General features: G+C 36.5%; 1 protein-coding gene and 1 long non-coding RNA gene across 3 annotated transcripts in view; one reads left to right on the top strand and one right to left on the bottom strand.

Annotated features, from left to right (window-relative positions):
- Positions 1–7,228: 7,228 nt before the first annotated feature.
- Positions 7,229–21,265, top strand: part of LOC18443828 (beta-casein (DUF760)) — a 28,015-nt gene continuing 13,978 nt past the window's right edge. The window contains exons 1-2 of one of the 2 annotated variants that reach the window (XM_006854009.4): positions 7,229–7,642; positions 19,311–19,576. In XM_006854009.4, coding sequence (XP_006854071.1) covers positions 7,511–7,642; positions 19,311–19,576 — 398 coding nt within the window. In that variant the 5' untranslated portion in view covers positions 7,229–7,510. The remainder of the gene's footprint in view (positions 7,643–19,310; positions 19,577–21,265) is intronic. The other variant, XR_966978.3, reaches the window with a different exon arrangement.
- LOC148782920 (uncharacterized) lies at positions 7,291–17,706 on the bottom strand. Its single transcript, XR_016051392.1, has 2 exons — positions 13,309–17,706; positions 7,291–13,212 (listed from the first exon to the last, which is right to left on the bottom strand). It is a non-coding gene; the product is annotated as an uncharacterized LOC148782920 (long non-coding RNA).

The raw sequence follows: 21,265 nt of genomic DNA, 5'->3' as shown, positions 1-21,265 counted from the left end.
TCGAATCGGAACGGTTAATCGGACATGGGGATGGGAGTGGTTAGAATCAGAACCGGACTAACTGGGGCGGTTAACCGAACCAACTGGTCAAGTAGGTTTTTTTTTTTAAATGGGTCAAAAACTCAAAAAAATGTATATAGAAAAACTTAGATTAAGTGTATACTATCATATTACATACTTAGTTTTATAAACCATGTTATTTACCATAGTGTGTCCAATATTTTCTATCATAAATAAAAATCTTATAATTTTTAGGATACAAGATATACTTTTCCTTCCTGTACCATATGGTAAGTAGATGAGGATGTGTTAGACCAGAGGATCTTCATAAAAACTACATCATGCATTTAATAAAAATAACTAAAAAGATCGAGCAAAAAAAAATCAAGCTAAAGATTGAGCAACATTATCATGCACTATATCATACGTTTATTTTATTTTTTTTGTTAGAAAAATATATACCATTAAAAAAAGGAAGAAAAACAAAATTTTATTAAACAAACCTAAAATTGAGCCAAAATCATCAAGAACACTAGAATTAACCCAAAATAAAAAGAAATTGAATTCGTATGATAAAAGATGCACAATTTTCCTCCATTATTACAAATACAACTATACCGTAAACTTAATAAAAATAACTAAAAAGATCGAGCAAAGTTATTATGCACTACAGCATACACTTATTTTATTTTTTGTTAGAAAAAATATATGATTTTATGCCACCGTTGTATAGTAATATGATGCAACAACCTTAAAAAAACAATTTATGGCCATTTGTTTGATCCAAATTTTGAAATATACACTCTCTTCATTCTAATGAACAATCATAAAAAAAGAAAAAATATTGAAAACACAATCTAGAAAGTATTTTTTTAGCCCAATTAACATAGGCCGTTCATTTTGGTGAGATGTTTAGATCTAGGCTTTAGAAGGATTTTTTCATTTGCAATTTTTTTGGATGGCTTTATTATCATTAGATGAACAATGTTGAAAAAGGAAAAAATGATTTTGAGTTTATAAAGGTTAAGATCTTGAAATTCACAAAATGAATGGTATAGATTTATTTTTGGAGGGGACTCATTTTAACCATATCTAAGGTTCAATTATGATTCAAATGCCTCAAATTTCATGAAGATACATTCAGTATTGAGAATGTTCTTCAAAAAATGACGGAAATTTCAGTTCATGAAATTTTCATGACAAAAACGCAGCAAAAATATCCATATAAAAATATTTGCTCGATAATAAATAAACATACCTACTGTATTTGATAGATGAAGCCTTGATGATCAAAATACATAGCTCAGTTCGATAAAAAATGAGCAATAGATCGATCATAAATTTTTTTTTTTGATCAACCCACAATTTTTATGAAGATTCATGCCGTATTGAAGCTGCTATTGAAAAAATGGTAGAAATTTCAAAGCTTTGAAAATCCGCCACTTCAATATGTAAAATCTCATTCCTTTTCGATTTTTCATTATAGATTCAATGTTTTATAGATATTTTACGGTGTTATATATCAATAAAGCACCAAAAAGTACAAAAAATGGCAAAAAATCAAATCTAAAAAACTGTAAAAGGTGGATTCACGAGTTCCAGTACTATATAACAGTCATTTTTCAAATAATGTCCGTTGTTTTTAAAAGGTCCGTTATTTTTAAGAAACGCTCGTTTTAGCGTTAAACCGGTCTGGTCAGTAGAAACCGGCCGTTTTTTAATAAAAATCACCAGTTTGAGGTCTAACCAGCCGGTTTTGAGCCCCAAAGTTTTTTGAGGTGATGATTAGATTACTAGTACTACTAAATCGGACCTAACTGGACTCAAACCCTAGTGGTTGTGAGCTACCCGGCCGATTTTGCGAATGATGAATGGAAGTGAAAGTTATTGTACAGAGAAATTGTGTGTGCCCCTAATTACGACCAATGAGAGGTTATTGTTCCCCAACTGGGTCTAGACTCCATAGAGAAAGTGGTGCCTATTCCCCAACTTCATACCTTTGGTTTTCATAATCCCTCATTTTTAGAAAGGTAGATGGGTGGGTTGAACCAGTTATCCACTTATTTTATTAACTGAATAATGATTTTGACTATTTAAAAAAAAATTAAATTAAATTAAAAAAATTTAAATTTTGGTTAATTAAAGAGCTTAATTAAATTTTGGTTGATTAAAGAGCTTAATTTCAAAACAGTATTTTTATTACATTAAAACTCATAAAAATATTATTTTTCAGTGATTTGGTTCAAGTCCCGATAAGTGAAGGACCTAGTGGGTTAGGTCCAATATGGGCAAATTCACGTTGGGTTTAGATCGACTGCCCTACATGACCTGACAAATATACATATGGTCCATACAATTATATGTTAAATCTAATTTTTATATATAAACTGTGTTATTATATATTGAGCAAGATCGGACCCATCAGGTCGGGTCTAGGTCCAATTGAACTAGGCCACACTAGTGCATGCTTCGGATCCAGTTTTAATTTGGACCCAATTGGTTTAGGTTTGAGCCGGGGTGGGTCTGCCTGGACCGACCCCTTTACAATCGAAAGAGGTCCGCTGTAGCTCCCAGAGAAAGAAAGAAACAAAGGGATGTGTAATCAGCACACAGTGGGGGACTATATTTCCACAGGAGCATATTGTCCACTTGCTCCTTTAGGTGAAAAATTAATGGAAAACAGATTTTTTTTCTTAGATGAAATTTGATATTTACTTTAGAATCATCAGATGATTACTGGAAAAACAAAATAATAATTTGAATTTTTAGTTCTTTAACGCAGAGATTTGGCTATAAAAAAAATAGACGGTCTACATTCAATTGTAAGATATTATATTTTCAGCATGATTTAATTTTTATTTTGCTCTTTCAAATTGGTTGCTAGGTTGATGGTGATTCATTCAAAAAATTTAAGATCCAAGTACTCTTATATTGAGTTTTGCCCGATAGAGCAAAAGTGTACAGAAGCTCTCTCCAAAACAAAAATGTTTTTGTGAAAAAGAAAAAAGTGCTTGTTTTTTTTCCCTACGACCCAATTTGATAGAGACAGAGAGAGAGATGAGGAATGTGGGTAGGGGTGGTAATGGACCCCGACCTGACCTAGGATTCGATGACCGTACTCAACCCTGGTCCAGGTATGGGTTCAAAAATTAGACTCGATGAGTCGGGTCCAAGTCCAAATATCGGACCTGAATATTATTCGGGTATGGGTTCATATATATCTAACCCAAGCCCAGACCCGGACTTGAATAGCGATAATTTTTAAATAATATATAATATATAATATTTTAGTAATTTTTTAAAAAATGTTAAAATAAATATAACTATATATAGTTAGGGAAATAATCTAATGCGATGGTCGTATAGTAGTATAATACAACCACACCTCTAGAAAACCATATTTTTGGCATTTGTATGACCTCAAATTTTGCACACACATTTTATTCATCCTCATAATCAATCTTACAAAAAAAAATTTAATTTGCACCTTAGATATGATCAAAATTAGTACCAACCAACAATGAATATCAACCATCCATTTGGTAAATTTCAAGATCTAAGCCTTAACAAATTGAAAAATCATTTTTTTCCTTTTTAGCATTATTATTCTAATGATGATAACGGTATATAAAAATTTTGGGAATAAAAAAATCCTTTTGAAGCCTATATCTAATCATCTCAATAAAATTGACGGCTTATATTAATTGAGCTAGAATGAAAACTTTCTAGAGCATTTTTTCAAATTTTTCTTTTTTGTGATTGCTCTTGAGAATAAAAAGAGTCTACATTTAAAAATTCATGTCAAACAAATGTCTCCGACATGTATTTTAAGACGGTTGCATTATACAACTATACAACCGTTGCATGAAATCATTCCCCTTTTAGTTATGATACTATATATTTTTAGTTAGGGTAGTGATTTCATTCAACGGTTGTATAGCAATATGATGCAACAACCTTTAAAAATTATGTTAGGGCCATTTGTTTGATCCAAATTTTAAAATATACATTATTTTCATTCTAATGAACAATCAAAACCTTGAAAGTATTTTTTTAGCCCAAATAATATAGGCCGTCCATTTTGATAAGATGCTTAGATCTAGGCCTTGGAAGGATTTTTGCCTTTCCAATTTTTTTAGATGACTTTATTATAATTAGATGAACAATATTAAAAAAATAAAAAAAACTTTTTGAGTTTGTAACGGCTAAGATCTTGAAATTCACCAAATGAATGGTCTAGTTTGTTGTTGGAGGGGATTCATTTCGATCATATCTAGGGTTCAAATTATATTCTTCTTTTTTGGGATTGATTACTGAGATGAAGAGAGTGTGTGTACAAAATTTTCTGTCATACGAATACCACAAACATGATTTTTTAGAAGTGTGGTTGCATTATACTATGATACAACGGTTGCATCAGAGCTTTGCCCATAGCTAGTAGGAATTTTTTTGGCCAAGTCATCTGCTACCATGTTGGCCTCATGAAAGATGTGGGATATGTTCTAAGAACAGGCCACAAGATAGTGGGTGCAATTTGATGAAGGAATGCGAAAAATCCAAGGGAGCTTATGGCGTCCAAGGACAGAGTTCACCAAAATCTGTGAATCGCTTTTGATAAGCAACGGAAGTATTGCATCTTAATAGCCAGTTGGATGCATCTTTCAAAAGCTGAAAATTCGGCATTACTGTTTGGTTGAAGGGAGCAACAAAGGCATCAAGGAAGCTCCCCATATCATTCCTAATGATCCTACCATTCTAGGATGGAAAAAGTTTACATAAGGTTGCAACCCTAAAATGTAGAACTATAGATGCACCTTAAAAATCCATAGGAAAAGGTTGTTTTAATGTTGAAAAACCCTACAATTGATCATCTTGACTTCGAGATGTATAAATATAAAAAAAGAAAAGAAAATATTTTGAATCCCAAAAATAGTGCATCTTGCAACACATTATCCAGACCGTTCATTTTCAAGATTTTCATATGTTAGATCTACTTAATTTTAACTATTTTGAAACTTTAAAATTTTATAATTAACGATGAAAATAGATTTTAAGACAATCCTAATAATTTTTTACACAAAAATTATATGTTATGATAAAATTTAGAGGTACACCTTAATTGGATTGTTTAAGGTTGTAACCTTATAAAAACCACACCCTTCTAGGATTGCCACGAGATGAACTGCGGTGGCCCTTCAGTTGAAGAGACCACCAGACCAATAAAGAGGTTTTTGGTTGTATGGGGCGCCATTGGATCTTGAGATTATTTACTATATGCCTCTCTGATGGGTGAAAAGTCCATCCTTTCACATTCGCAGACTTGCAATGAAGGACGAGATGCGATGCAACATTTCTTCTCTTGATTTCTTTCCTTCCAAGTTGCGTCGGTTCCATTCAGTACAGAGGAGCCAGACTATATAGGGAACACAAAAATGTACACATCTCAAAGGCCCACCGATCTGAACTGAAACTTGATACACTTGGTGAACATTGCGATTGCAGACTGTTCGAGAAGTACACTTTTGCTGAATCTCTAATGGACAGACCTCCAAAGTTCTTGTAAAGAGAGCACTGCACAATAATAAGGTTAACAGACTCGTCCTCTAGGAGGCAGAGGGGAAAATTGTACTCCAGGGGCAAGCCCCGTGATTGGAGCAATCCTATGGTAGGCAATCTGGCATGAAGGGAAAGCCAGATAAACCATTTTGCTTTGGGGTGAGTTATTGTATACCATGGGGCACTGAAAGTTGGTTGCGTCGGGGCAGATTCATGGATTTGATTCCATACATTCAGAAATCGTTATCAACAATATGTATCCAGACAAATTCGTCTGCCATAGGACAAATGGGGAGCATGTGGGATTGTGCGCGAATGAGAGAGCCTGAAGTCAGGGGAGGTAAGGGCCATCTTTGGGGCGATCCTTCTAGGTAGTCCGACACTTTAGGCATGGCTAGGACACCTAGGTCTTGGTGGATGGTTATACCATATTTCTCTCATACCAAACTCTCTAGTAGCTATCGGTCAGCCCAAAAATCAATAAGCTTTCCATCTCCAACAATCCATTGTTAATCTCCAAAGTAATACCTCTCCAAGCATAAGAGCAAATTTTTGCCCGATTGAACTAGATAGAAGAATTGCTAAAATATTTGTGTTTAAAAAACTAGGCTAAAAGAGAAGATGGGTTTGAAATGATCTCATCGTACCCTCCATATTACAATCATGGATATGTCGAAGTCCCAGACCCCTTTCTTCAATATCAGGCATAATGTGTTCCGTCCGATAAGATGCATTCCCTTGCTTTTTTAAATCCTTGCCTACAAAAAGTTACGTTGGAGTCTCTCGATAATATTGCAGGTGTAGCTAGGGGTGAGAAAAAAAGAAGCCAATAAATTGACGAGGTGCTAAGGACAGACTTCAAAAATTGTAACCGTCTCGCATAAGAAAGATAAATTTCTTGCCAAGAGTCTATTTTACTAAGAGTCTTCCCAATTAAACTATGACAATGTGAGTATCTCAAAAGCCCGTGAAACATTAGGCCAGAATACCTAACATAGAGTTTTGCATTCTCAAATTGAAGAGAATGAAGCCCCTTTTTTTCGGTATTGCATTTACCCCAAAGAAAATGACTTTGCTTTAGGTAGATTGAGTTTGTGACCCATAATAGAGCAAAAATCATGGAAAATGAGAGAGCTGCTTGAACTAAGGCATTCCAGGGCATCGACGTCCGTGATTTATTCTAAGTGAAAAGATTGCTGCTCCCATGGGAGCATACTGTTCATTTGCTCTTCGGGAAAATCTAAAGCTAAAAGTTTTATTTTTAGGATCCTGTATTTTTGGGATGTAACCACTTGATCCTAGCCCCCAACCACCAAAAAATCACAAGTTCAAATTACACACAGAATTTGCTTGAAAAAAAAGTAATGCCCATAGATTGAACATGGACTATCCAATTTTTAAAGGCAAGATCTGAGTGTTGAAGAACTTAAAATTTAATTTTCTTGTTCGAAAAGAATCATCTAGTTATTCTTAAGTGGAACCCAAAATTTCAAATAAAAAATATATTCTCGAGATGTCTTTTGCCGAGGGAGTTAATATACAGTAGATGCTCCTAGAGGAGCATGCCATTCACTATTTTATTAATTTTGTTAAAATCTAAATTTTGTTTTATCCACTCTTTTCCCTTAATTTTTTTTAAACAAAATTTTTCGTTATTTACTCGGAAAAAGACGCAAACTCGGGTCAAAAATAGCAATTCCCAAATGAAAATAACTTTTCTACACCAGTTTCGACTTTCGTGTGTCAACCCACTGCGACGAAATCCAACTACCCCTAAACCCTGTACAAACCCTAAAATCGCAACGCCCATTTTCTCTGCAAATTCATTTGACTGCTTAAGTCTAACCAAAACAGTAACACATTCTCCTTGCATGGTTCCCGTTTTCATTGTACTTCAAAACTCGGGATTCATTCGAAGTAGGGTTATCAATTTTGGAAGGCATTTTCAGAGAAGATGCATAGTTCGGGGGTTTTTGGCGATGGTTTAATGGTTTTTCCAGTCACTGGAAGCTGCCGTTTCTCTGAGTTCAGGCAATTTCCATTTTGTGGAGAGCCGAGATTCTGCTTTTCCGGTGGTTTTCTCAAGGTATTTCGTCATTTTACCTTTTTTGCTTTATTTAATTTTTCAGGCATTTACCTAATAGAGGAATAGGTGGATTGGGATTCGGGGAATAGACGGTATGGAAATGACCAATTTAAATTGTTTTTGGAAATTTCAGTATTGGTTTCCTTTAGATTCATTGATGAAGATGAAATTATGAATGTGGACTGAAATATGGTATTCCAATCCATTGGAAGAATTAGGTTATGGATAAGAAGTTGTGGTCCAATAATTTTATCAGACTTTGAGTAATTGAATTCTAGTAGTATCTTGCCCCTTTATAGTACTTCTTTAAAAAATTGATATATGAAAATTGAAAGTGAAGCTCGAGAATATCACTGGAGAGTTGTCGTTGATCCTCGATTCTCGAGCTCTTCAGTCTAGTGTATAATACCTCACGAAGATCAATAGAGTACTTATTGACATATGGCAGTTACTATCTCAACATAGAAGTAGGAGGAACTTTACTGCACTCTGGAGCTGGAGTGCAAGATAACAACTCCAGATGAGAGTGCAATGTGGATCAGTTACCATAGGACCTGTTGGATCAAATGAAACAACCCCATAGCCCAAAGAGAGTGATATGCCCTACACTTGCCAAATGAAGTAACACAGCACACTCGCCTACTGCTTTCGTCATCCTTCTGCATCCCCTCGTCGATTCATTTGCATCTACCACGGTTAAATAAACCTTTTCCTCAATGGAACCTATGAGACCTATTTTCTTGCTTCTTTTAATGACCCCGCTCAACTTCCGTGTTCCCGAAAAACAATAGTAATTCATGCCAAACACAAGCAATAATTAGAAGAAACCCTAGGTTTCTTCCCTAACCCACCTACAGTTTCAAAAGCACAATGAATTTCACAGGGAAGAAAATAAAAAAAGGAGACGGTTTCTATGCGGCCAGCCCGCATATTGTAGAAATGAGGGCTTGGCAATAAATATTGTTTTTTAAATATAATTTGATCCTAATTTTTAGAGAATATATAATATTTAATATAGAGATCATGAATATGAAAAAAATTGAAAACTAGAAATAATATTTATATAAGAAAACATTTGGACCGTTAGTGACAATTATTTTTAGATGGACCACCTAGTTGCATCTATCTTTATACCTCTGGACTGCATATTGTAGAAATGCGGTCCAGCCCACACGAAACAATTTTCCATAAAAAAAACTATTGATTGGAAAATTAAAGGGGAGGCATATAAGCCAAGCTTCAATGGCTCTTCATTGGTTAAAATAGAAATAAGATATCAAAACTCGACTATCTATTGTAAATTCTCTACATAGACCCTTATTTACAATAAGTACCTTACTTAAATCCCAAGAAATCATATTTCTTATTGGAATAAAAGTTCTTAATTGAAATAAAGCTTGTAATAATATATTTACTCCTGATAAAACAAAATATTCCATAAGCACTCTTACTAATTTTCTAAACATCTTCTAAAATTTTTAAAATATAGAAAACCTTAGAATCCCAAAAAACTATAAAACCCTAAAAAATAAGCTTAGAGAATTCTAAATATACATTCCTAAAATTTAATAAAAATATAAAACCCTAAAAATAAGCCTAGAGAATTCTAAATATACATTCCTAAAATTTAATAAGAAATATTTAAAAGTAAGAGGCATCTTGTCGTGCATCAATCTCCCCTGGTTGGAGAAAACCTGTCATCAAGTTTTAAAGTGTGCTAAGATGAACTCAAAACTACATTTTTCAACCTTCTTCTTCTTTGTTGGCTCAAAGATTCTTTATTGTAAGAAGTTCTCAAGAAGTTGATATTTTTTTGAGTCTGATAACATTGTATTGAAGGAAAAGAGGACATACAAAGGTACAAAAACACCCGTAGGGCAAAGTTACGGAGAAAAGTGACAAAAAGAAAAGTGAAAAAAATAAAACAACCTTGAGGCAAGCGGAACTGTAAAAGCGAAAACAATTCAAAAAGCAGATAGGAGCACACAAAAATGGGAGATACTACTAAAATAAAACTAAAACATTTTTAAACGAAAACCACATGAGGTAGCACCATCTAGAAAAGCCGTCATGGCACATAAGCTCCTTGTCAAGCTAGTTGGTCGACTATCTGGTTGGCCTCTTGCCAAGCATGAGTCCACGAGACTTGCATGTGCTAGCACAGATCATGAATTGCATCAAAGAAGTGTCATAGTCTCCATGGGGGTTGAGAGAGGGCATGGGGTTCAGCCTCAGTGGAATCTGTCGTGCCAATGGAGGAGGAGGAGAAGGAAAGAAGGGAGATTCTGTTGTGGTTGCGGAAGATTCCATCTATTCCTGCCGAGCTAGGATTGCCCAGGGAAGACTCGTTGAAATTTAGTTTTATTGTATCCCTGTCAAGAGGTCTCCATAAGGTTGACCGAGAAACTTTCCTAGGCCTAAAGGAGAGGACATTTCCCCAGTTTAGGTGAAAGTCGTGGGCTGGCAGACCTTTGAAGTGTTTATGGTTTGTGGCCTAGAATGTTACCATACCCCTGATTATGTCCTTGATCTTGTGTAGGGGTGCGTAAAAGCTTTGGAATGCCCTATTGTTGTGCTCCTTCCAAACTGTCCAAAGGGTCGTGGTAACAGTAGCTTTCAAAAGTAAAGCTTTGGATTTAGGTCAAGGGAGAAAAGCAGAAAGCTTAGAGAGACTAGGAACAGACTCAGGGGTTACCCATGCCCAATCAAATAGATGAAGGGTGGCGCTACAAAGGTTTTTGGCTAGCGGGCAATGAATAAAGAGATGGTTGATGGTCTCCTTTGCAGAGAGGCACATCATGCATCTGTTGGGGGTCTGGAAGCCATGTCTTTGTAATTGATCTCTGGTAAGAACGCTACCCCACAAGGCAAGCCAATTAAAGAACTGGATTCTAGGAGGGATGAAGGGGCTCCAAGCCCTGAGAACTTAGGGGTTGCAGATTGAGGTTGTTGTGGGTCCCAACTGGGGTTGGTTAAGGATACAGAAAAGTGAGGACAACGAGAAGGCTTTGGAAGGATCTGGGGACTAGATAATTCTCTCCTCTTCGTGGGACCTCAGGGACAGAAGAAAGGAGAGAGGAGAGGTCTAGAAATTCCAATAGTTCATCAGCATGCAAAGGTCGATGAAGATCAGGGTTCCAAGTTCTTGTGGTGCCTTAAGCAGGGGGGAGTCCCTCAATCGTGGCCCGGGGATTTCTGGCAAGTCGGAAGAGGGTCGGGCATTGAGTGGAAAGCGAGGAATCTCCCACCCAAAGGTCTAGCCAGAAACACACTTTACTGCCATTCTTGAGAAGAAATCTAATGTGGGCTATGAAAAGATGGAGTGAGTGGGAAATAAATCTCCAAAACCCAGAAACATTATGGATTTGAGCTTCTGGAATGGACCATGGTGATGCTGAGAGGCGGTACTTGGATTGGAGGATGAGATGCCAAAGATTTCTTGTCTAGGTGGCTAGCCTCCACCACCATTCGCAGAGAAGGGCAAGATTTTGGGATTTTAGGGCCCGAATCCCTAGTCCCCCTTCTGTTTTGGACAGGCAGACTGTGTTCCAGAACAGGAGGTGGATTTTCTTGGAAGTCCCATCTTTGGACCACATGAAATTGCTCATCAATTGTTCTAGGCGAGATTGCACCGATGCAGGAATGTGAAAAAGTGACATCTGGAATATTGGCTCTCTAGATAAAACCACTTTAATGAGAGTCGATCGGCCCACTGGTGAGAGGAATCTCCCTTTTCAAGAGGCCAACTTCCTTTCCACCCTATCAATGATATTACTCCATTGTGCCTTTTTGGGTTTGTTGTAGCAAAGAGGCAATCCGAGGTAGGTCGTCGGGAGGGTGTCGATGCCACAACCCTAACTTGCAGCAAACGGTGAAGGATCGACTAGGATTCCAATCATCGTGGTCTTTTGGAGGTTGACCTTGAAACCAATTGCGAAGTGGAAGCATTGAAGGAAAAGGAGCAAAGTGTTGACCTGGGTAGCTTTTGGTTCGTGGAAAAGCAGGGTGTCGTCGGCATATTGGAGATGTGAAACTGTGGAACCCTGAGCCCCTAACTAGAAACCATTTTCCAGCCCATCTTGATACAGTCTGGTTGTTGTTCTGCTAAAGACTTCAGCAACAATCGCAAAGAGCAAGGGGGAGAGGGGGTCTCCTTGTCTTAAACCTCTACAGGACTTGAAAAAACCTTTGGGGGAGCCGTTGATAAGGATAGAGAAGAAAGGACTGTGGATACATCCCTAGATCCATTTCCTCCACCTAGAGCCGAAACCCATGCTTCTTTTGGTTTCCTCAAGTGCGTCCCAGTTGACGTGCTTGATATGCATGTTGAGGAATAGATACAGATTTTATCAAATTTGGCGATACTTGAACTCTCATTAAAATTGTGTACTCAATTTGCTGATCTCAAGAGGGTTTCTTGACATCTTTTTCATTATTCTCTGACATCTATTTCATTACTCGAAACCCTCAGAGTATGTCCCCCATGTCTAGGTCTTCTATCACTTTCCTCTTCAATCGACTCATCACTTGTAGCACGTCATTGACAAGGGTTGTACTCGACATCTTCTCGAACAAAAAGCTTACCGTCTTGCCCATGAGAATACCTGTGAGCTGCGGTGTACTGTTAAACCTACCTCCTAAGGCTTTCAATCAGTGTTTTAAAATGCTGGATGCGGCCCTGATGCGGTGGGGGGCCGATGCGGCTCAATGCGGTCTGGATGCAGGTGCATTGCGATGATGTGGTCAATAAATGTAAAAAAATTCTAAAAAATCTAAAAAAATAAGTTAATGCATAGAAAAATATATGAAGGTGATATATGTAATAGTAGGTATTTTAGTTTAATGATTAACTTCAAAATTATTAGCTGTCGGAGATTCTGTATCCAGTTATCCACTATCCCCTGATAGAAACTAGAAACTTGAAACCAGCTTCATAAAGCATTCAACAATCAACAGCCATAAGCACAACCATAAGCACAACCATCAACAACCATAAGTACAACCATAAGCACAAAATAGTGATATTACAAAATACAAATCAAAAGTCAACCTCAAGAAGAGTTAATAGTTAATAACTTAATACAATCATCCATTTTGGGAGTCAATTTTGAAATTTGAACTTCATTTTTTCAAATATCAATCAGACAAGTCATCTTGAGAGTCGTCATGCGCATCATCAATATCATCCTCGACGGCCTCCATGTATTTTTCGATATCGGTCTCCTCTCAGTCAGCTTCCTCCTCGACCTCTGAAGCTAATGTGCGAGTGCGACTAGACCCAGCAGCTCCTCTACTCCTTTGTGCTCTAGTGTTAGGTTGATCTTCTTCATTAACCCCTATTGCTAGCTCGACATCAAGCTATGTAAGATCCTCACCTCACCCTCAAACACACACTCTTGTCTTGGATCCACGGTCCACTCACTTATGGAATCACCATCAGCTTCATATAATTGTATAGGGTTGAGCTTCGTGCGATTTTCATACCTCTCCTTAAGCCGCTCGTTATACCGCACATAAACCAAATCATTCAACTTTTTTTTCTTCAACCTATTTCTTTTTTTTGTATGGAGCTGTGGTAGAAATTTGAAATCAGATAAATTAGATTTTAGATTAGAAAATTGAAATTCAAGAAATAAGGATTAAGGAATAAGGAGTAAAGGACTTACATGCTCAAATGCACTCCAATTGCGCTCACAACCAGATGAGCTACATGTGAGATTCAACAATCGAATAGCGAGACGTTGTAGATTTGGTGTCTCGCTTCCATATAATGCCCACCATACAGCTGTATAATATTTTATAATTTAGAATATAGTTAAAAATTAAGGGTATAAAATAAACAATGGAACTATACATAAAGTAAGAGACAAGTAAGATTATTTTTGGGCTTTTAGCCTTTACTTGGATCTGTAGTGTCCCTATTTCGAGTGGCAATATCTCTCCCAATGTTTCCCAAGGCTAACTTGAACTTAATCAATTCATGGCTCTGGATCTCATCCTGGATATCTTTGTCTGGCACCAACCTCTCCAACACATCTAAGAACCCACCATTTATTACACGATTTGACTCAATGGATGGGTGCTTGTAGTGCAGAGATGGGTTTAGAAAATAGCCGGCTGAATGGAGGTGCCTTTGAAGCTGGATATCCCATCTCCTATCAATAATTTCAAGCATAACCTTGCGCATATTTTCATCATCCTTTAAAACATCTTTTATTTCAGTTCTTGCCTGAGTCATTGCCTCATGTATGTAGCCCATGGCGGGCTTTGCATCACCATCAACCAGTCGAAGCACTCTCACTAAAGGGCGAGCCACCTCCAATGCAATAATTGTTTGACTCCAAAAAGATGTATTCAAAATAATTATTTCAGCCTTTCTCCCATCCTTATGCTTTGACCATTTGCTTTGACTTCATTGCTCTGAAGCAAACATGGTCCTCAAGGCACTTTTTTGCTTGGCTAGGCTTCGAAGAGTGAGAAATGATGTGGCAAATATAGTGATACCCGGTCTCACTAATTCTCTATTCTTTGTAAAAGACCTCATCATGCTTAGGACTATGATGTGATTGTAAATAAATCCAACAACAAACATAGCTCTTGAAATCACCTCACTAAATAAAGATGTTGTACCCATTTTCTTAAGCATAAGAGTAACACAGTGAGCTGCACAAGGTGTCCAAAACATATGCTTCCTTTTCAAAGTCAAGAAATGCCCAGCTGCAGCATAGTTGGCACCGTTGTCAGTGATAATTTGTACCACATTTTGCTCCCCAACAAAATCGACAATCTCATCCATCAAGCCAGATAAGTATATACCATCATGTGACTTGTCTGATGCATCAATAGACTTACTAAAAAAAGTACCTGTTGGGCAGTTAACCAAAAAAATAATGAATGCCCTTGATTTTCCATCAGACCAACCATCACACATAATAGTGGCCCCATATTTCTCCCACCCTTCTCTCTGAGAAATCAAAATTTTATTCACATCAAATACAACATCCTTCAACAAGGGCTCCCTAACCTCATGTAGTGAAGGACCTGGGCTATATTACCCAATTGCCTGGACCATACATACAAAACTATCCAGAGTTATAGTATTAAAAGGAATGCCGGCCATATAAATCCACTTTGCAATCTACTTACATACCGACTTCCTTTGTTCTTTCTTATAGTTATTGTCAATTTTGGTTTGTTTTGTTTTTTTCTTTCTCTCCTGAACCACAATTTCGGGGCTAGGGGCGAAAAAAGAATCCATTGACCCCTTAGAGAGAGGTGTTCTTCTCTCAGCACTACCACCAATATTTATAACCCTCGCTCGTGAGGTTGGAGTATGAGTATCCCTTTGCCTCATAGCAACTTCAGACATATTATCATCATCATCATCATCATCAACATCATCAAATAATTGCATATCATCAAGTAATTCCTTTCTCTTATTTTTTTTTTCCTCCTTATCTTTTTTCAATCTATCCAAATATTCTCTAATCTCCTTTTTTATATCATCTGTAGCTTGTGGGCATGCTCTTACATTCCCAAAAATTCCGGCTGAATGCTCTTTTGTCGAAAAATACCACCTATATAAGTATTTCCACAGAGCAAACATATCACATAATTTCTATCTTTCGGATTTTTTAGTTTAGCATATTTTCAAGCCGGATTCTTGTTACTAGAAGATTGGGAAGAAGACATTGCCCCAAAAATAAGTATAACAGTATTATTGTACAAGAAAGAATAAAAAGTTACCGACTCTGTGAAGTAGTGCTCGATTTCTTCACGGCCTCTGAAATCCCCAATTTCTTATCACAAATTCACCTTAATATCCCCAAATCAACAATAAAAGGCATCAAATGAACATCCAAGTATCAAACAATTGCCAAATCGAAGATTTGGATGAAAAAAAATTTTCACCGAATTTTTTTTTTCTTCAATTTGATGCAAAAAAAAGCCATAAAAGTGGCTGAAAATCTTCGATTAGGGGGTATAGTAACCCCCCCCCAAACAGTTTTCCTAAACATTGGAACAAAAAAAAGACCATTTTGCCCCTCCTCGAGGGGCAAACTAGAAATTTTTTTTGTGGAAACAGATGCGGGCGAGATGCGGTCTGATGCGGCCATGATGCGGGATGCGGCCATGATGCGGCCTGATGCAGCGCATATGCGGCCGCATCTGTCAAAAGTGCATATGCGCCTGAACGGGATGCGGATGCGAGTGCATCCCGCATGATGCGGCCGCATATGCGGCGATGCGGCCGCATTTTTAAACACTGCTTTCAATCACCTCATCTTTGAGATCATGGGATAGGTCTACGAGAACCCTCCTTCGTTGGTTCCTTCTTATTGCCATAGGTTCACCAGAATCACAAACCCTAAGCAGAAAATCAATAAAACCTTGCTGATATCAGCAAGATCGAAGCTAATTTGGCAAGACTTGACCCAAAATCCGCAAACCTTGGACTTGATTCTTGTTCCCTGGCTTTGTTGTTGACGAAAACCTAAGCTCTAATACCAAATTGATGTAGGAAAATTGAAAGTGAACAAAAGAAGAGCAATAAAACACAAGCAATAATTTGAAGAAACCTAAGGTTTCTTCCCTAAACAAGCTAGGGTTTCTACAAACACAAGCAATAATTAGAAGAGACCTTGGGTTTCTTCCCTAACCCAACTACAATTTCAAAACCCTGGGGCTTTTCCTTCTTCTTTTTTTTTCCCCGATACCAATTGATGTCAATTGAATTTTGCAAGTAAGAAATAAGACATTAAAACTCAGCTATCTATTCTAAGATATCAAAACTCAACTATCTATTCTAACTTATGTACATAGACGTCTATTTGTAATAAAAGACCTCACTTAAAACCAAAGAAATAATAGTTCTAATTGAAATAAAAATTCTAGTTAAAATAAAATTTGTAATGATTGTTTTACTCCTGATAAAATAAAATATTCCATGAGCACCCTACTACTTTTCTAAGCAACTCATAAAATCCTAAAATATAAAAATCCTTAGAGTTAAAAAAAAAACTAAGATGCCTAAAAATTAAATCTAGCAAATTCCAAAAATAAATCCCGAAAATTTAATAAGAAATATTTAAAAATAAGAGGTGTCTTGTCCTACATAAAAAATTCTCCTTTTGATGATGTTGATCGCATCTTTGATGTTGGATTTTGGAAATCCCAAACTAGTTTACTACTGCATCATTCAATTCTCTCTCTCTCTCTCTCTCTCTCTCTCTCTCTCTCTCTCTCTCTTAATCGCTAATTTTCCAATTTTTTTGGTGATGGAATATGGAAAAAGTTTATATATGGTTGCAACCTTAAAATGCAGAATTAAGGTGCACCTCAAAAATCCATTGGAAAATATCATTTTGATGTTGGATATCCCTCTAATTGATCATCTCGACATCGAAATGTATGGATATGAAAAAAAGAAAAGAAATCGAGTCTCAAAAATGATGCGTCTTGCAATAATTTTCTGGACCGTCCATTTTCAAGATTTTCATGTGTTAGTAGATCTGCTTGCTTGGAAATATTTTTGGATTTTAAAATTTTACCATTAGAGATAAAAATAGATTTTAAAGTCATCGCAAGAATTTTTGGCACAAGATTACATCTTAGGCTAAGATTTAGAGGTACGCTCTAATTTGATTGTTTAAGGCTACAACCTTATGCAAACCACACCCATGGAATATTTCAAGCTTTGGATGAATTTGGTTTGAAATTGTTTGTAGTGTTTTTAAACTCAGCTCGGGCCTTGGACTTGGCCTTGGTCCAAGCCGAGTAACTCTATTGACTAGTGTACAAGACCAAAAAAGGTCAATAAATAAAAAATGTAGAAAATTGTTAAAAATAATTAAAATCAGAAAGAAGTAAAATAAGTAACAGAATTTAATAGAAGTCCATAAAATCCAAAAATGTGCATAAAAAATGAATTATTGGACGTTTTGATTTTTACCTTGGAATATTCCAAAAAACAAAAAATGAATAAACATTTAGAGTATGTTGAGGGAGAACTTCACAAATCATCAAAAAAACCATCTAGTTGATACAAAAATGTATTTCTAAATCATTACATTTTTAACAAAAATTGTGTGTTTTAAATCATTTTTAGCAGGGGCCAAGTTGGCCCGGGAATGGCTAAGGATGAGTTACTCGTTGAGTCAGAGTGGACTGTGCCAAGTCTGAAACACTGTTGTTCAGAATTAGGGTAATATTACTATTAATTGGAGGTACTTTTCTGCAAATTCTACATAATGTTGCACTGATTAAGAAAACTAGTATATGTATTTTTTTTTATATATATTTTATACATGACTTTGATGGTGAGTTGGATACAAATTCTTGATTTCCCCTATTGATTCAATCTCTTTGATCTTGACCTTCTGATTATTAAAAATTATTTCCTTTTATTTTTTATGGATTTCTCTATGCCTTGTTGAAGGCTGTTCATGCTGGTCCCATGCTCAGATAAAGGAGGAGGGTCGTGTTAGGTAGGGTAGCCAATGTAAAATTTTTTATGGATTTCTCTATGCCTTGTTGAAAGCTGTTCATGCTGGTCCCATACTCAGATAAAGGAGGAGGGTCGTGTTAGGTAGGGTAGCCAATGTAAAACTTTGCCACATCTTTTTATGAATCGTGAACCTATGTTATTAGCCGCCACCAAGTAGTCGGGTTAAGGCTCGGATAAGGATGACGATGATTTTTTGTGGATTTCACTATTTCTTTTGAAGGCAATAATGAAAATAGAATGTTGTCATTGTCTAGTTAATGAACGGTGATAGTCTCAGATTTTATTGATGGTTCACTCTTGATGAGGAGTTACAATGACATTTGCATTAATTTTGTAAAAAATCCTGAAAGATAGTACCTTATGGCACATTTAATGTACTACTGTGAATTTCAGTTGTCACTAAATATGTCCATGTTGTTTATTCCTTTTGGTTTATTGGGTTTAATTTATGACTGACAAGCATATAGAAGCCTATATGTATTTTTTTCTCTTTCTAAAATGTAAACATATTCAATTTTCTTCCTTTAGTTGGTTTGATGATAAAATTCCCATGTTCTTTGAGTTAATTACTGCAAGCCACATTCTCTTCACTAATTGCTATTTATGATACGAGAAAATCATTGAAAGAGGTACTGTGGTATGTTTAAGTAGTTTTGAATGAGACTTATATTTGTGATTTTAGTTAGTATGGATATGCTATCCTACTGTAAAGAAACTGCAGTCATGATCCTAAATAAATATGCCCCAGTGTTAGAAAACATAAGTTTGGGTTGGAACAGGGAAGGGTCCCTGGTTTGGGCTGTGTCTGACAGACAAGGAGGATTCTGTCCAGATAATATTAAAATGGTGGGAACTGGCCAAACCCAGCCTGTTCCAATGTGTATCATTGAGGGTTTGGCAGAGGGACTTGGGTGAGTCTGAGTGTACTTGCTCGAGTTTTCAAACACTGATGTGACTACCACAGCTTATGAAATGGAGTTGGGTTTGTTCTCTACTCACTAAAAGAATAAAAAGAAAATGAACACGAAAAGGAAAAGAAAGTGATTTCATGTTCTCTTGTTTGCAAACGCACAATTTTGGGCTTCTCATTTGCATATGTCTTGTTTAACTGATTTTGATGTTCTTCAAAGCTCATTGGCTCTTTAAAACGTAATGTTGCAGAATGGCCCTTCAGTCCGTGGGCTCAAACATGGATGCAAACTTGCCAATTTAAGAGTAAGGAGAGGCATAAATGCTAGTGGAGAGACTTCAACTCCTATTGCTCCTCTTCAATTTGAGTCACCAATAGGACAGTTTCTGGCGCAAATACTACGAACGCATCCTCATTTACTTCCTGCTGCAGTTGATCAGCAACTTGAGAGGCTTCAATCTGATCGCGAGTCACAAAAGGAAGAGAAATCTCCTTCTGCAACAGATCTCCTCTCAAGGTTAGTACCTTTTAATACATCCAATGATTTATTGTTTACTAGATCACCGTGGTTTTCTTGATGCAGAATGTCTCTAAACGTCCACAAACTATAAGAAAACACTCATTTTGTTTATTTCCTTATAACATGCTAGATTTGTGACATTGAGATTATATGAATTCCCTGTGATGGAGAAAAAAAATGAAAATGATGAGTGAACTTGGTCTAAGCAAACTTAATCTAGAGCATGTTATTTTTGGTAGATGTAGATTCAGCCTCATCAACATGCATACTGTTTAAGGTGTAATAGTTAAAAAATGTTTTGAATTGGACTGGGTAGCAACTTAGACACATGCAAAAACTAGTCAACTCACCGAGTTGCTTGTTTTAGTGCACGAGCTTTTGACAACCTTTTCAGTAAAAAATAGTGTCCCAATGAAGAAGCTGACTAAGTCAGGGGACTCAATACCTGGATGTCTATTAGGGGTGATCCAATTCTTAAATCAAAGATTCTTGTTGAGGTCTACGACCTTTATGGCCTTGTTTTTTTTTTTTTTGTAATTTGGATGTTTTGGGCTTCAAATCATAGTTGAAAGCTGCTGAAAAAATCAGGGACAAATTTATTTCTGTAATCTTTTAGGTTTCTTTGTTTCCATTTTTGAGCCCTAGAAATCTTAGATTAGGGAACCTAGCCAATCTCTTATAAAGATCAATTTTCCAAAAGTGTGTGGGCTCCATAAATTAAAAATTGAGTCTAGTAAGATGTTTCTTTTCTTGTTTTGCAAGTTAATTTTTAGTTCCCTAATTTTGTTTAAGAGTCTAGAGATTCTTTCCAATTTTTGTAAGGGTCTTGTTTCCTAAAACTATAAAGGAACTAGTTACCTAATTTTGAAAGAATATAGAAGATTAGGAAGTATAGGAAAATAGAGAAAAAGCTTGAGTCCCAAGATAAAGTTACAGAAATGGCCAAGTCTATCAAGTTTAGTAATACAATGTATTTTCCAGTTGTGAGAGAGGGTCACCTTTAGAGAATAGATTCATCGAAGTTTTTTTTGAAGAGAGACAAATTCTATAAACTCTAGCCTAGAATTGGGAGAGTCTCCCCCTATAGCCTAGAACCTCTTTTTTTTGGTGGAGAGATTCTGGGGAAGCTTGGCTTGTGGATTGGATATTCTTTTTATGTAATCTTGGGCTCCGACTTTCCCCTTTGTGCCACATCCCCATCTAAGATTTCCAACAACTGAATTCTTCACCTATGCAAGCCCTACCATGATCCCTAGTTCAAACATTTGGGACTTGAGCTAATCTACCACAGTATAACCCCCATCTATATATCCCCAACTTCCATAGACTTCAATTCTAAATATAAACCCCCAAATTTAACCTAATGATCCATCCTATCTACCATAGCTATTAGGATCGGTTTCTAATCACATCCGGATCAGGATCGGGATCAGGATCGAGATCGGGTTCGAGGGATTGTGACCAGCAGGGAACTCTCTATAGTAGAGATTGCTGTCCGTACACCCTGAAAGTGAGGGATCTTAATCCCTATATATGTCCGGTTAAAAATTGAGGCCCCTGAGAGTACTAAGTAGTAGTGCAAATTTTTCTGCACTAAGTAGGTAAACCATAGGTATAGCCTACGAATCCTTTGCCACACTCATGTAGGAACCAGGTCCTTGGTACATCAGAAGTGACTTTTTAAAA

This window comes from Amborella trichopoda, chromosome 3, assembly GCF_054954075.1.
Source record: "Amborella trichopoda isolate Santa Cruz 75 chromosome 3, AtrichopodaSantaCruz75HAP2 v2.0, whole genome shotgun sequence".
Classification (NCBI taxonomy): Eukaryota; Viridiplantae; Streptophyta; class Magnoliopsida; order Amborellales; family Amborellaceae; genus Amborella; species Amborella trichopoda.
The sequence above is the reverse complement of the archived record's forward strand: the minus strand, read 5'-3'. Positions and strand labels throughout refer to the sequence as shown.